The sequence below is a fragment of the Myotis myotis genome, unplaced genomic scaffold (assembly GCF_014108235.1).
Source record: "Myotis myotis isolate mMyoMyo1 unplaced genomic scaffold, mMyoMyo1.p scaffold_m19_p_6, whole genome shotgun sequence".
NCBI lineage: Eukaryota > Metazoa > Chordata > Mammalia > Chiroptera > Vespertilionidae > Myotis > Myotis myotis.
The window spans coordinates 5,467,713-5,484,255 of record NW_023416368.1 but is presented as its reverse complement, the minus strand read 5'-3'; the positions used below and the strand labels follow the sequence as shown (position 1 = coordinate 5,484,255).

Sequence of the window (16,543 nt, the reverse complement as noted above, 5' to 3'; positions counted from 1 at the left end):
GACCAAACAGGGGTCACCCGCCGGACCTGCGGAAACGGACCAGCCTGATCGGCGACGGCCGTTGCTGCGCTGCCCCGTGTTCCTGACCGAGGGGCTTGGTGAGAGTGTTGGGCGGGGAAGGAGGTGGTCTGGGTTGCCCACCTGACTCATTCTTCTCGATGATGTCCACCACCTGGCCCACGCTGAGGCTGATCTCCGAGCTCTCCTGCTTCTGGTAGTCGGCCACCACCACGTACTGCTCCAGGACCATGGGGTCCACCGAGGTCGGGTCGCTCCCTGTGGATGGAAAACACCATCAGCTGTCACATCTGGCCACCGCTCGGTGTAAAGGAGCAGGAGCCGGGGAGGAGGGGAGGTCAGGAGGGCATTCTAAATAGAGAGAGAAGCTGCTAGAGGAACGGTCTCATCCATTCATTCTTTTATTCATTTGCTCACTCGACCAGCACAATTTATCACGTGCCTGTCCTGTGCAGGCACTGTGCTAGGCACTGGAGGTTCAGAGTAAGATATGGTACTTGCCCTGAAGAAGCAGACAGCCTAGTGGGAAAGTTCATTCATTCATAGATACCCATCCAGCATCAGCCACTATTCACCCATCTGTCATTCATCTAACCAAACATATATCCATCGATCATCCATCCACTCATTTACCCATACATTCACCAACCAGTAAGCCATCCAAATTTACTCATTTATTAATACATGAAATCACCAATGACATTCCAGACACTCTATTAGGTGCTGGTTGGGGGTGCTAAAGTGGATGAAACAGATGTGGCTCCCAGCATCCTAGTTGGGGCGAGAGACACATATTCAGTACATGTGATCCATAAGCATATAGGAAGAAAGTATTCCTTTTGGATACATGCATTTCTGGAAACAGAACAAACAAGACAGGGGATGCTACGTTAATGGGATGGTCAGCAAGACCTCCCCGGGAAGCAACCTAAAGCAGAGCCAGGAGGACAATGGGGAAAGAACGGTGCAGGCCGACCGGGAGGTGGGAGGAGGCCTGGAGCCTTCTAGGACCGGGAGGGAGGCCAGGGTGGCTGACGCCCAGAACTGAGGACCTCAAAACACTTTTTTTTAAAACCCGTGAAGTAGAACCTCGAAAGGGACTTAAGAAGGGAGTAACACGTGAAGATCTGCATCTTTAAAAAGATCACATTGGCTGCCTCATGGAGAATGGGTTAGAGGCTGGCAAAGAAGAAAGCAGACCAGTCCTCGCCGGTTTGGCTCAGTGGATGGTGAGCTGGGCAGCCCTGCTTAAGGTCTAAGACAAGCGGATAAATAAATGGAAAGAGGCCACAGAATACGAGGGATGTAAAAGATCAGACGAGTTCAGACGCTCCCGAGAGAAGGGGACAGCACTTTTAGAGCAGCAGGCTGGACGTGGTGGGAGGGCAGCGTGACATTTGTGCCGCCGGACCCTCATGGCCTGCACATTCTGATTCAAAACATTCCCTCCTATTGTTTCCATAAACAACAGGAACATCCAGGAAACCCCACAGTTCTGTTCCAAACACTCCCAGTAGTGGAGGGGGCGGGGGGTATGTGTGTGAGGGCTGGCTCACACCGAGCCGATTTCGTGCTCCTCTTCCCAACTCTCTCGGGTGGCATCCTGTTGGTCGCTTGAAACGGGCCACGGTGGGAGCATTTGTACCACGGAGCTGGCAAACGCTACAAAGCAGGGGTGACCACAGAAAGCTGCTTGTGAAGTCGTTCCCAGCACGCCCCTGCGCTCCAGCCCCGGGCGCCCAGAGCAGCACAAAAGCCCTTTGTTAGAGCCAGGCACCGCGGATTCTTGACGTGGAAAACCAGGGCAGGGCATGCTAGCCCGGTGAAGGGTCACCGCTCTCTGTCCTACAGGGTGGGAGAGAACTTCCCACATCTTGTTCACCTTCATATTCCCCGGGGACCTAGAGTACCTTCAGGCACACAGTAGGTGCTTAATAAACATCCTATATAATAAAAGCCTAATAAGCAAATTGTCCCCTCGACCAGGAGTTTGACTGCTCGCCATGACCAGCGCTGACCACCAGGGGGCGGCGTGGAACATGGCGGGTGTAGGTGATGAGGCACTGGCAGCGGTAGGAAGTGGAGGTGCTGCCGGCCCCAATAGGCTTCCAGGTGAGCCAAGCCATAGCCGCCAGGACTGCAGGGACCGGTCAGGCTCCCCATGGGTTTGTGCAGGAGCTGGTTTTCAAGGCCGGCTGGGAGAGACCGCACTGCCCGCCCGGCTTACGTGTGGCGCTGCTGGGCAGCCCAGAGGCCCACGGCATCCAGCTGTGCTCACTGCATCTCCACATGGGGACTCGGGCGCTGTGACTCAGGCAGAGGGGGATGCGTGGGGGCCAGGGGGCCCTGGTGCTGCCTAGGGCCCAGAGGTCAGCTGGGACCTGCCCTTCCATGCTAGACACTCGCGCTTTGATCGCTGGCCAGGCCTAGGGACTGCACATGTGCATGAATTCGTGCACTGGGCCTCTAGTGGAATGAATAACCATGGTCGTCTTGTTCACTCAGCACTTAGCACAGACATATTCAATGGACATTTGTGAAGTGAATGGACAAAGGGCAAATGGAAAATTCTAGAAACTCTCCATTCTGCACCAACTCTCCTAACTGGGCTGCCAACGGGATCTGGCATAACTACAAGCAGTGACAAAATCGGGGAATTACGGGACTCACTGTGAACAAGAGAGTGGTTCCCTGCCAATGAGTGGCTCAGACGAGGGTGCATGGGGCTGCTTTTTCTACACCAGCTCTCCCAGAGCTGCTGCCTGCATTTCACCCACAGCGCTCAGCGCTCAACCTATCAAAACCAGGCACACCCGGATTTGACATACCAGCTTCTCAAACGAGGCTCCAGGCCATTTAGGTGTTGTGCAGAGACACCTGCTGGTGGACTGCGAGACTGCAGCCAAGCTCTATGACGCACAGTAAGGGCGTAAGTCCTAGGAGCTGCAAGTGTGAGAGCAAGTATTCCTAGGTAAGCCTTGTCATTCTTGTGGTCCCACAGGACACAGGAGAGAAGGAAGAGGTTAGCAGAGAGGAGGAGATTCCACAGAGGAAGGGCGATTTTATCATCGAGGAAGTGTATGAAATATTCTCAAGAGGCAGATGCCTCATCTACCACAGAATTTCCTAGTTGGCCATGTTTTTGTTTTGTTTTTAAATATATTTTTATTGATTTCAGAGAGGGGGAGGGAGAGAGAAACATCAATGATGAGAGAGAATCATCAATTGGCTGCCTCCTGCACGTCCCACACTGGGGATCGAGCCCGCAACCCGGGCCTGTGCCCTGACCGGGAATCGAACCGTGGTCTCCTGGTTCACAGGTTGACACTCAACCACTGAGCCACACTGGCTGGGCCTCGTTGGCCATGCTTTGATTCAAGGTGACATGTTTTGAAATTTAAAAATAACCGCTGTGGATAAAACTGCACCCCTCCAAAGCCACCCATTGAAGGTCTATCTGATGGTACAGGAGGTAATTAGGTTAAATGAGGTCATGACCTCATGCTGGGGTTTGTGCCCTTGTAAGAAGAGACCAGGGAGCGTGTTCTCCGTCTCTACGTGTGAGGACACAGCGAGAAGGCAGCAGGCTTCCCTCTAAGAGGCCTCTCTCCAGACCCCATCCATACCCTTCACATCTGTGAGAGGGTAAGTTTCTGCTCTCTAAGAGGCCCCAGCACACCAATACAATGAGCAATAAACAGCAGAGCAGAATGTTCTTTCCAGAACTACAACATAACACTGCCAGTCTTGCTCCACGTCGGTAAATGAGAGAATACCTCAGTAAGGAGAGGGTAGAGCCCCAGCCGGTTCTGCTCAGTGGATAGCGTTGGCCTGGGGACTGAAGGGTCCCGGGTTCGATTCTGGTCAAGGGCATGTACCTCAGCTGCAGGCTCAATCCCCAGCTCAGGTCAGGCTCATGTGGGACACAACGAATTGATATATCTCTCTCTCACATCAATATTTCTTTCTCTCTGTCTTTCCCCCTCCCTTCCACTCTCTCTAAAAATCAATGAAAAAAATATCCCTGGGTGAGGTTTAACCAAAAAAATAAAAATAAAATAAGTAAGAAGAGGGTAGAAAAATCAGGAAGAAAGATGCTCCTTAGACAATCACACGACCTGTTACATGTTGGTGGAGGATTTTTTTTGCAGGATGAGCAGAAATGGAGACCACATGAGCCAAAGTCTGCAGGAGCCGGCCAAGCCAGCCAGGGCCTGGGAAATTCTGGAGACAGGTAAGCCTTCTCCAGCTCAGTTCAGGCCCAGAAATCTCAGAGCCTGGCTGTCAATCTTCAGTCCCTTTCAAATTGCAGCAAGAAGGCTGGGTCTAACAGAAAGGTCAGCCGGAAAACAAGGCTAAGCCAGCATGGGTTCTTTGTCTGAAGGGAGAAAGATGCTCTTCCCACCCGGCGGGACCATAAATAACCCGGCCCCGTCACTGCAGGGGGGTGATGTGGCAGCGGCTGCCGCAAATTAGAGCTTCTTCTCCGACTTCCAGACCAGTCCCCTCATCAGGCCCGCCTGACGGGACACTTCTGTTTCCACAGGCCAGCGCTGTCTCTCCTCTCTGCCGCCGCCCGCCCGCCCGCCCGCCCTCCCAGGAAAGGTCTGCACACTGGGAGCCAGGAACTCTGTGACCCGCCCGAGAGCGGCCGCTCCGCTCTTGTCTAGGAAACATGTCATTACCCTCAGGCTCTGGGGCTATTTGCAGCCGGAGCAGATGCCACGGGCTGGCCAGTACCTATTAAAGCAGACAGGAGCGGTAAACAGGCTGCGGGGGAAGAGGCCAGAGTTCATGCCACAGCCAGACCTCGAGGCAACGAGAACACCCCTCTCCACTCTCCCTGGCAAGAACGGCGTCGGGGCCTGCACCGGGGCCAGAGCTGTTGAAATTGCTACTGATGCTGCTCTGAAGGACACCCTTGGACTCTGAATTAATAGCAGCAGAATAAAGGCAGCAGCAAACACGTGTCAGCTACCACATGCCGGGCACTGTTCTGAGTGCTTTAGATGTGTTATTAGAATATGATAATCCTATTAGGTAGATGAATATTATTAAACCCATTTTTCAGATGAGGAAACTGAGGCCCATGGAAGGAGGCATCCTTTTTTACTTCTAGGACCTCTGCTGGGCCCCCTTCCCCCATTTAAAAAAAATATATATATTTTATTGATTTTTCACAGAGAAGAAGGGAGAGGGACAGAGAGTTAGAAACATTGATCAGCTGCCTCCTGCACACCCCTCACTGGGGATGTGCCCACAATCAAGGTACATGCCTTTGACCAGAATCGAACCTGGGACCCCTCAGTCTGCAGGCTGACACTCTTATCCACCGAGCCAATCCAGTTAGGGCCCCTTCCCCATTTTTATCAACCTCCTCAAGCTTCCTGGAGTCTCAAATAAAATAACTTAGGATTCTGGGAGCTCTGAAGAACACGCTGGCCCAGGTGTGGTGTGGCTGGGCCTGTGCAGTTTTGGGGCAGTTAACACACTACAGAATATTAGAAGCTGTCTCCCCTACCCCTCCAAGGTGTTCTCTGGGAAAGATAGGTCTCATCCACTTAGTAATTTTTTTGTATAAGATGAAGCCACTCTGGCTGGTGTGGCTCAGTTGATTGAGCATCGTTCCATGCACCAAAAGTTCGCTGGGTCGAGTCCCGGTTTGATGCCTGGGTTATAGGTTCAATCCCCAGTAGGGGGCGGGTAGGAGACAGCCAGTCGACATTTCTCTCTCACATCAATGTTTCTCTCTCTCTCCTGTCTAAAATCAATAAAAATAAATAAATAAAAAAACCCCAAAAGATGAAACACCCTCCAATCATTTTTTGGGGGGGGAGGGGGGAGGAGAAACAGTATGTGGTATCAAACAATCAATCAAGCAATCAAGTATCCAACCACCCATCTAACATCCATCCATCCATCCAGCATCCATCCATCCATCCATCCATCGATATGGCCGCATCCCCCATGTGGAAGGCATCCATCCATCCATCCATCAATATGGCCACATCCCCCATGTGGAGTGCATCCATCCATCCATCCATCCATCCAGCATCCATCCATCCATCGATATGGCCGCATCCCCAATGTGGAGCCCAGGGCCTGGCACACACATCACAGGTGCTCAGTAGGGTGAACGTGGAATGAATAGGAGAAAATGGAAAATATTCTTACCAGATTTCTTTTTCCCAACATGCTCCCTGTACAGGAAAGAATGGGGATGGGAAAGAGAGTCAGCACCTGTTGTGTATTGACATAAGTTAGTCTATTAGAAAACTGAGATTCTCCATCTTACAATATCTCCAGGCAATGAATAACATTTAAGCCAGCCCCAGGGACCCAGATTCCTTAAAAAAAAAAAAAAAAAAGAAAAAAGAAAAAAAAAGAATGGATTCCTCTTCATTTTCTCCCTTTCTTGGAGAAGTGCTCCGCGCCCTGGGGAGGAGCTGATGGGTGGAGGGGACTCAGTCTGAAAACAGTAGCCAGGCCTCCCCTTGCCCCGAGCCGGTGGCCACCTGGCCAGGCACAGAGGCCCTGCCCCGGGCTCGGGCCCCGAGACGTAGACGCGGAGGGAAAGCCTCGGTGGTAAGTGGCAGCAGAACATGCTGAGACGGGGTAGCAGCCTGGATAGCAGTGAACGCAGCACATCTCCCTCAGGGTGACAGGGAGGAGCTGTCCCGCCAGCCCAGGAGCTGCGGAATCTGGCTGTGTGCCAGGCCCTGTGCCGAGGACTTCACACACACATACCCAAGCCTCACTGTGACCCTGTGAAGTTCGTATTACTGTTATTCCCACGTAGGAAGTGAGGACGTGGACTCTCCTGAAAACCATCAGAATAAAACTCCACCGCCAGGAAGCGGAATTATCAAACATGACAGCCGGGGTGGGGGTGTCAGCATGTTGTCAGCTCCAAGCTCAGGGATTCCCAATTCTCTCATTGCAGCCTCCAACACCCCATGATGTGGGTGGGGCCAGGGACGTGACCTCATTGCACAGATGAAGCAACTGAGGCAGAAAGGGAGGGAGGAGTTAGGGGCCCAGGTGCCCGCAGCCGGCTTCCTCCGCGTGAACCCTGACTGTCACTGCCCACTGGGTGCGAGTGACGGCTGCGCGAAGTGAGGCCCCGTGGGGGCTCAAGCCACAGGAGCAGTCTGATTTCTCCTTTGCTCTCCTCCGGTTCCGCCTGGGGCCGGCTGGGCACACGCCGGGAGGTCCCCAAACCAACTTACTCTTTGGGGGGATTCAGGTCCTCGGGTCTCGTCTCAAAGAACTGCAGCACCTCGTCACACTGGGAGATGTAGGGGGGCAGCTGGATGAGGGCCTGGGGAGGAGACACGGGTGAGTGCGAAGGAAGGAGAGGGTGTCGGGCATGCTCTAGGCCGGGGGACTCCCCTTGGCAGGCAGCAGAAGCCGCGAGGAAGGGGGGTGCTCGTTAAAGCACAGATCGCGAGGGCTTCACCCCCAGATTTCCTGATTCAAGTCTGGGGCAGGGCCTGAGAATGTGCATTTCCAACGGTCCCTGGTGATGCTGCTGCTGCTGGTGTACAGGGTGAGGGCAAAGGGGGTTTACAGTTGTGACCACGCAAAACAGTTTATTCTTCTATTATTTTTTCCGTTTTTTTCCATTATTATTTATTAATTATTATATTATGTTCCATCCAAACAACTGTAACCCTACTGTTGCCCCACCCCGTGTATGCACATGCACATTACAGGCATGTTTGCACACATAATGCGCACATATTTAGACAGAACCATAAACCGTGAACGTCGCGCCATGACCTTGTTCTTCCCCCACCCCAGCTCCCCTGGGTGGTGGGTGTCACTGCTTAGACGATATCACACTTGACTCCGCTCGCTGCCCACGGAGACCATTCCGGTTGTTTCTGACGTGCCCGCGAGTCCGTCCCAGCTCCCGGGTGTACAGTGCTAACGTCGGGGGCGGGGGGGGCTGTTTTGCGGGTTAGGCAGAGGCTAGAAGGCCCCAGGTTAATGAGGTTGAAACCCCCAGGACCTCCCACTGCCCAAGTCCCTGCTCTTCTGCCACCTCGGCTCCTCGGTGAAGGGAGCCTCGGCCATCTCTGCCATAAGGAGGACGAGGAGGGGGGAGGGGGGGGCACAGGGCGGGACCAGGCATTCCTGTGCTGTTTATCTCCCAACGGGTTTTCATTCACTCAGTGGTTCAGGGGTCAATTTCCTGGCGCCCAGCACCGCACATTGCTGTGCCAAATGGGAGAGAAGCACGCGATCACGAAAGGATGGGAGTCCGGCATGGCTCCACGATGAAGCCACAGCTCAGGTCAACAAATGTCCACCGAGGGCCCCTCTGGCCCGGGGCCCAAGGACGCAGATCTGAGCAGCAGGGTTGTCTCATGCACACACTTCATTACACACTTCTGGGTGGGGACACGCCTGTGCGTGTGCACACATTTCACCAGCAGAGGCGTCTCTGCCAGCCATGCCCCCCACCGGCTGGTGCTCGGGAGTGGGGTGGGACCTGCCCCCCCCCCCCCCGAAGGCCTCGGTCCCTGGCACCTCCCATGTACCTTTCTGCCATGCTCAGTGTGAGCCTGGGTCGGAAAAGGCAAGGCCTGTATTTTCTATATAATGAGCCTATAAGAGCTCCCCTCCCCTCCCCTCCCCTCCCCTCCCATCCCCTCCCATCCCCTCCCTGAAGAGTGATTCTCCAACCCTGCGACTAGGCTAAGATGGACCAACGGAGAGATGGAGGGGTCTCCAATGTGGCACCTTCTACAGGACCCAGGGGTGTCCTGACCCTTTACAATTTATTTTCCCAGTTTTTAAATACATTCACATTATGCAGCCATCGCCACCATCATCTTTAGACCACTTTTCATCTCGCAAAACGGAAACTCTGTCCCCATTTAACAACTCTCCGTTCCCCTCCCCCAGCCCCTGGCACCCACCACCCCACTGGGTATAAACCTGACAACTCTGGGAACCTCAGGAAGTGGGATCCTACAGTATTTGTCCTCTGGCGACCAGCCTGTTTCACTGAGTCATGGTCATGTCCTCGGGCTCATCGTTGTCGCAGCTGGAATGTCCTCTTTTCAAGGCTGAACATTATTCCGTTGTATGGATACATCACACTTTGGGTTGCTGACCCCATATGACCTCTGAGTCAGGCTCTGAATTTAAGCCCCTCCTACCTCCATGTGTGATCTGCCCCAGACCTCAAGTGGGAAAACCTGTGAGCTGCGGGGACGTGTTTTAGGGGGGTGCCTTTCCTGGTCACTGTCGACTCAATCCTGGAGTGAATGATGTGGAGCCGGTATGTGTGGCTCATTCACTTTTTTTATTAACTTCGTAGTGATTCCTGTTCTGCAGCAAACCCCCAGGCACCCAGCTTTTCCAGGCCAGTGGGGGAGAGCCCAAGAGGGAGAGAGCTTTTGTCCTTCTCCTTCCTGCCCCCCCCTTCTGACCCCCTCCTATCTGCGCCCCCCCCCCGCCCCCCTCCTAACTGCCCCCCTTCTGACCGCCTCCGGCTTCCGAGCCCCTCTCTTTCTGGCTCAGAGCAGCCTGTGCTCGCTCTCCCGCTGAGGTTGAGCTGCATCCCAGGCCCCGGGGGTGTCTGTCCTCTGAAATCCGGCAGCCCTTGCAGTCGGAGCCACATAATGAAGGCGCTGATTACACGCTGGACTGGGGTGCGTCCCGGCTGCTTCGTGGGCAGAAATCGTGCGGCTGCCCCCAGACGGCAGTAACAACATCCTTTACGTTGGCTCAGCACTCGGTGGCCCTGAAATGCGGTCGCCTGTGCTGCTTCATGAGCTCCTGGGAGGGCTGGCCCATCTTAGAGACGGGGAAATGCAGGCTCTCGTGACCTGCCCAGGACGCCTCCCCCAAGTCCACAGAGGGCAGGGACATGTGGCTGCTCCTCACACCTCCCCTACATGTCCAGACACTGCTGGGGAGACCCTGATAACCGGCCGAAAGAATTGACTGGATAAACGACATGGGGAAGAGGCCTGGATGTGGTCATGCGGCCCTGTTTGGGGCCAGCTGGGTGGGCCCTGAGGTGGCCAGGGTCGCCGCCCAGAGGGGTCCTCCCAGGGTGCTCCAGGCTGAAACAGGCGGAGGCCCTGAATGGCACAGCGAGGCCCGCGGAAACCTCCCAATGGCGCCAAGTTCTCTTTTGGTTTTGAGCAATTCCTAGGAAGTAAAAGCCAAACCAAACCCCCAAACCATAAAATAGGCCAAGTCACTAATGCAAGGCAGCACTGAGCGCTTTGGTGTGCCCCTTCCATGTTGGAAGGACAGGCCGACAGAAAAACATGACCCGGGGCAGGGAAAGAATCGTGCTTCTGTCTTGTGGTTGGTCAGCGAACCACCACCTTCCCAGGAAAACGCTCTGTCCTGGGTGGGATGCTGGCCCCGCGGGCAGAGGGGGCTGGTCGGTGCCGGGAGGAGAGGAGAACACGTCTTACTGGCCGAGGGTGATACGGAAGGTCAGACAGATCCAGCGCCTGATCCTGGCTCTGGCCATTGCCATCGCCTCTCTGACCTCAGTGTGCTCATCTGTAAAATGGAAATAACTAACCCACCTCGGGGTTGTGCTAGATCAGGTGAGGAAGTGGCGGTGCGGATTCTATCATACGCAGGCTGCTCGGTGAACAGTCCGATAACCCTCTGGCTTTCTGTACTGTAGCGAGTGCGGCACTGTGGTGATTTCCAGGGACGGCTCTCGAGTCAGCAAGATGATTGTGTTAAACAAAAGGCCTGGGCTCGGGGTTTCCAGAGCTCTCTCCATCCTCTTTAACTTCAAAAGGAATGCCCCAGATAGTTAACACTGCTCTCTCTTTATAGCCGAAAATCTTACGCTACTGGGTAAGAGCACTTCATATGAGTGCTTAAAAAATTAACAAATTTTTAAGTACACAGCACTGTTGCACTGAAAATCTCTCAGCTTATTCATCTTGCTGCCTGAAGCACTATGCCTGTTGGTTAGTAACTCCCGTTGTCCCCTCGATCAGCCCCCACCCACATTCCACGCCTGCATCCTATGAATCGGACTCTTTTAGAAACCACAGGCAAGCAGAATCCCACAGCATTTGTGTTTCTGTGACTGGCTCATTTCACTTAGCATAACGTCCTCAAGAGCCACCCATGTTGTCACATGTGGCAGGATTCCCTTCTCTTAAAAAAAAAAAATTATTGTTATTATTTCATCCTCATCCAAGGATATGTTTCCATTGATTTTAGAGAGAGAGGAAGGGAGAAGGGAGAGGGGAGAGGGAGAGAGAAACATTGATTGGATTGGCTGCTTCCCATAGGTGCCTCGACCAGGGATCATGGAACCAGAAGTCTGGGTATGTGCCCTGACCGGGGATTGAACCCGAGACCTTTTGGTGTACAGGACGATGCTTCAAGCAACTGAACCACCCGGCCAGGGAATTTCCTTCATTTTAAAGGCTGAGCAGTATGTGAGTGCATGCACATGGCATGTTTAGGTTGCTCCCACATCCTGGCTGTAGGGGACAATGCTACAGAGAATTGCACAATGAGCTCACGGAGAGCCACAGGCAGTGGGATAGGGCCGAGCCAGAATCAGGAGCCGGATCTGTCGGACCTTTTAGCATCGCCCTCAGCAAACAGTTTCTCCTCGAGACGCTGATTTCAGTTCTTTTGGATAAACAGCCAGAAGTGGGATTGCTGGGCTGTAGGGGAGTCTGCTTTTAACTTTCGGAGGCACCTCCGTGCTGTTTTTCATAGCAGCTGTACCGCGGTGCATTCCCGCCAACAGTGAGCAAGGGCTCCAGTCTCCCCACGTGCTCACCAACACTTTAAAGAGACAGCCATTCTAACAGGTGTGAGGTCACAGTCATTGTGCTATTGATTTACACTTTCCGGGTGACGGGTGGCACAGAGCTTTCTCATGTTCAGGTATGGGTACCTGCTGGTCACTTGTATACCTTCTTATAGTGAGAATGTCTATTTGATTCTTTAGTCCATTTTTTAATCCAGTGGTTAGTGTTTGTGCTGTTGAGATGCAGGAGTTCCTTAGACATCTTAGAGATGAACGCCTTTCAGATGCAGAAGGGCTCTCTCCCATGCCACAGGCCGCCCTGTCACTGTGATGGCTTCCTCTGCTGTGCTGAGCCTTAGTTTGATGGAGTCCCACTTGTTTGTTTTTATTTTGGTTGCCTGTACTGCTATCACATCCACAAAATCACCGCCGAGAGCCCAGAAGTAAATCCACGCATATGCTCAACGGATCGTTAACAAAGGCGCCAGGAAGGCATATGGGGGAGACCAGTCTCTGCAACAATCGGTGCGGGAGCTGGACATCCACAGAGAAGAGTAAAACTGGGCCCCCGTTTTATACCACACCCACAAAACCACCTCAGCGTGGACGACAGACTTACACATGAGACCCGGAACCGTCAAATCCCCAGGAGAAAACACCGCTCCAACTCGCTGCCCGCGAACAGGACCAGGCGCTAGAGCCGCGGCAACAGCAGGGGGCTGGATTCGAAAACTTTTGTTCCTATGGTTTCATTTTTATTTCTTCCTACTTTTACGGCTCATGACACCAGTTTTCTCTTACGGTCCTAATATAAAATGTCCTCTACAAGATATATTTTGCAAGAAGTTAAAGAAAAATATTAATAAGACAGGTGGTAGCATATGGTAAAAAATCTTGAAAGGAGGTCGCAAGTGACTGGAGTCTGATAAACACTATTCTATTGGCTATAGTTTACTTTAAAATATTATGACAGCCTGACCGGCGTGGTCAGTCGTTTTTGATTCCCAGTGTGGGGAGTGCAGGAGGCACTGCCAATCAATGATTTTCTCTCATACTGATGTTTCTATCTCTCTCTCCCTCTCCCTTCCTCTTTCTGAAATTAGAAAAAAAATCATCAAAATACTAAGGCATGGGCATACAATCGTGTGTGTGTGTGTGTGTGTGTGTGTGTGAGCGTGTGAGCTTTAAGCTGCACTCCAGTGATGGCTAGTTAATGCTGCAGTCCCCTCATGGGGAATGAGCACGTTAGCAAGTAAGACTCTCACCACAAGTCCTCACTTCGGAAAAGTCTCCTTCAGAGCCTTCCTCCACCAGCATCTCAGCTGTGAGAAGTGATTTTCTTCACTGGCGAAGGAGGGGTGTTCTGGAACTCTTCTCATGCTCTGGCCCTGGCAGGACCAGAACGTGGCGAGCCCAGCAGCACACGCCCCGCAGGCTGCTGCCCCGGGTCTAGGACCCCGAATCCTCCGAGTTCTGCCTCTGCTTGAGGTCTCCCTGCCGGACCTCGGTCAGGATTCCCTGATCCTGCCACAAGCGTATCACTGCGTCCGTCGCCAGGAAACGTCCATGCGAAGCGGCGTCAGATGGGCAGCGGCTAGGTCGCGTGCTTACAGAACCGCCGGAGGGGCTGTTCAGGTTGCTGCTGGAGGATAAATGCTTGCAGGTGCGGCAGGACCTGGCCGAGTCTTGTTCTCATGGCTTTTGGATGAACAGAGGTTCTTAAATTTAATGGAGTCACGGAAGTCAATCATTTTGTGGTGGGTGCCTTTTGTGTCTTTAGGAATCCTTCTGTACCTAGAGGTTATGAAGCCATCTCCCTACTTCACTCCTTCAGAACCGTTTATGGCACTGCCTCTCACAGGCAGGCCTTTCATTTCCTTGGAATTACGTGTGTGGGTGAGGGAGAGGTTAGTTCTTTGTTTTGTTTTCTCTCATGTGGAGGCCCACTTGCTAAGGCGCCCGACCTCTCCTCAGTGACTGCGAGGCTGCCTTGGTCAGTATCAGTGTCCAAACACACATGGGGCTCTCTCTGGGTTCTCCTTTTTTTTTTTAAAAAAAACACAACACGCCGAAACCGGTTTGGCTCAGTGGATAGAGCGTCGGCCTGCGGACTGAGAGGTCCCAGGTTTGATTCCGGCCAAGGGCATATACCTGGGTTGCGGGCATATCCCCAGTAGGAGATGTACAGGAGGCGGCTGATCGATGTTTCTCTCTCATCGATGTTTCTAACTCTCTATCTCTCTCCCTTCCTCTCTATAAAAAATCAATAAAATATATATTTAAAAAAAACAAAACACACAACACATTATTTTTTTATTTTTATTTTTAGAGAGGAAGGGGGAGGGAGGGAGAGAGAGAAACATCAATGATGAGAGAATCATGGATCGGCTGCCACCCGCACGCCCATACCTTCTGGTTCATAGGTGGATGCCCAACCACTGAACCACACCAGCTGAGCTGGGTTCTCCATTTTGCTCCATTGGCTTACCTATCCGTGTGCCCACACCACGCTCTGTTAATTACCGTAACTTCCTAATAGGTCTGGTGGAGCAGAGCGTTTCTTCCATTGTGAGCTACACCTGGCAGCTGGCTGTTGCGACATCTACAGCCCTCATCCACCTTGACCTACCGGAGACCGCCCACTTCTAGTCAATGAAGGCAACGGTGACAGATCGAGTTGGCTCCAGTCAGCCGACAGCAATGGCATTAACAGATACCAAATGCTATGGGAAAGCCCATGCAGACTTTGCAGACCTTGTGACAAAAGGGACTGTTTCACCTCCTTCCAGGAAGGCAGTTCCCTTGCAGCCAAGCCCAGGGAATTTGGCCAAAACCAAAATCCCAAAATATTGGCCCTGCCTCTTACACGTCATCAACAGCCAGGGGTGGTAACTTCCACGTGGCTCCCAGAACAGCAGTTTCTGCCCTGCGGTGGGTCCCGGCGAATTCGTGATCTCGGTCGGGCCCCAGGATCAGTCCGATGCAGGCAGCTGCTGCTATCCCTCACCGCTTCCGGATTCTACACTTCCTTTCCCAAATCAAATGTCCGGAGCTCCTGATGCCCTGGGTGGGGGAACCGGGACTCCGGAGAGAAGCTGCGTGGGCTGGGGGAGCAGCAGGAGAGTGCACGCTGGGCTCGGAGACCAGTTTCGTGGGAGGGTACCAGCTGGAGCTTCCCGGCTGTTTGAGGTGGCTCAAGGGTCCAAAGACGAAGAGGGGGAACTTGTCTCTGAGCTGGGAGGAGTGTCCTTGCACCTGAGTGACTGTCCCTGTCCCTCTCCCCCACCCCCAACCCCTTCCCAAGGAGAGTGGAGTCGGAGCATATCGGCCTCTATAAAATACATGCTTAAATATTTTGGCCTCTTGAATTTTCACTTTCTAGAGAGGCCGCAAGTGGTATGTGAGTGCGAAGGCCTAAAAGGCCCGATTCATCGCCCAAGCCCGCCAATACTGGGACTGTGAGTAACTCTGCTGGGCCTCCGTCTCCTCATCTACGCGCTGGAACAATAAAACCTACCTGTCCAGGCTCCGGAGAGATGAAACGAGGTCGTGACTGGCAAAGAGCAGATAGGCAATCGAGAGTGACTGTCTACCCTCCCACCACGTCTCTGGCCATGAGAGGGGATCGATCCCTTCCCTGCCCCCCTTCACATTTTTAAAATTTTTATTATTATTTATTAAAAAAAATTTTTTTTGGTAAGGGATTATAAATTTATTAGGTCATCTGGGAAACCAGACGGGCTGAGCCCCAATTTATGTATAATTTATGTACCATAAAAACCACCCGCTATAAGCACGCTAAATTCAGTGATATTTAGTAAATTACAGAGTTGTGCAACCATCACCACAGTCTAGTTTCAGGACCTCCCATCACCTCAAAAACTTCCCTCAACCTCATTCGCAACGGGTCTCCACTTCTACCGCCCAGCCCAGGAAACCACCGATCGGCTCTCTCGTCTCCCCCATTTTGCCTTCTCTGCACATTTCACACGAATGAAGTCATACACTCTGCACTCTTCCACATTTAGGCTTTTCCCACTGAGCGTCATGTTTTTTGAGACTCACCCACTTTGCAACATTTGATCTGTATTTCACTGCGTTTTATCTAGTCACCTAATGATGGACATTTGGATTGCATCCAGTTGTGGGTTATCAGGGATTAATACTGCTAGGAACATTTGCATCCAAGTCTCCTTGGGGATATAAGTTTTTCATTCTCTGGAGGATACACCTAGGGGGGGTCATGTGATAAATTTCCCTTCTGAAGAAACTGACAAGCTGTTTTTCAAAGTGGCTTCCCACAGAACGAAGGCTCCAGTTTCTGCGCCTCAGTCACTCCTGGTCTTGTCTGTCTTGCTGATTACGGCCCATCTAGTGGCTGTGCAGGTATTTCCTATGGTTTTATTTTGTGTTGCCCGAATGACTAATGATGCGGAACCCCTTTTCTCGTGCTTATTAACCACTGGATAGCTTCCTTCTATTCAAGGCTTTTGTCCATTTATAAGCTGGGTTGTCTTTTTATTAGGAGTTGCAAGAGTTCCTTATCTCGTCTCAATACAAGTCCCTTATCAGATAATAGGATTTGTAAACATTTTCTCCTAACTTGTGGCACATCTCATTTGCTTCATGGCACTGAAGTACAGAAGTTTGTAAATTTATCCATTTTTGTCTTTTGCTGTCACATCTAAGAACTCTTTGCCTAAACTAAGGTCACGAAGGTTTTCTCCTGTTTCCTTCCAGAAGTTTTATAGTTTTCGCTCT

At 52.3% G+C, this 16,543-nt stretch overlaps 1 protein-coding gene across 1 annotated transcript in view; it reads right to left on the bottom strand.

Annotated features, from left to right (window-relative positions):
• SH3PXD2B (SH3 and PX domains 2B) overlaps positions 1-16,543 on the bottom strand; it is an 86,469-nt gene that overhangs the window by 22,155 nt on the left and 47,771 nt on the right. The window contains exons 5-7 of the mRNA XM_036313313.1: positions 7,248-7,339; positions 6,193-6,218; positions 142-276 (exon numbers count right to left, since the gene is read on the bottom strand). Coding sequence (XP_036169206.1) covers positions 142-276; positions 6,193-6,218; positions 7,248-7,339 — 253 coding nt within the window. The remainder of the gene's footprint in view (positions 1-141; positions 277-6,192; positions 6,219-7,247; positions 7,340-16,543) is intronic.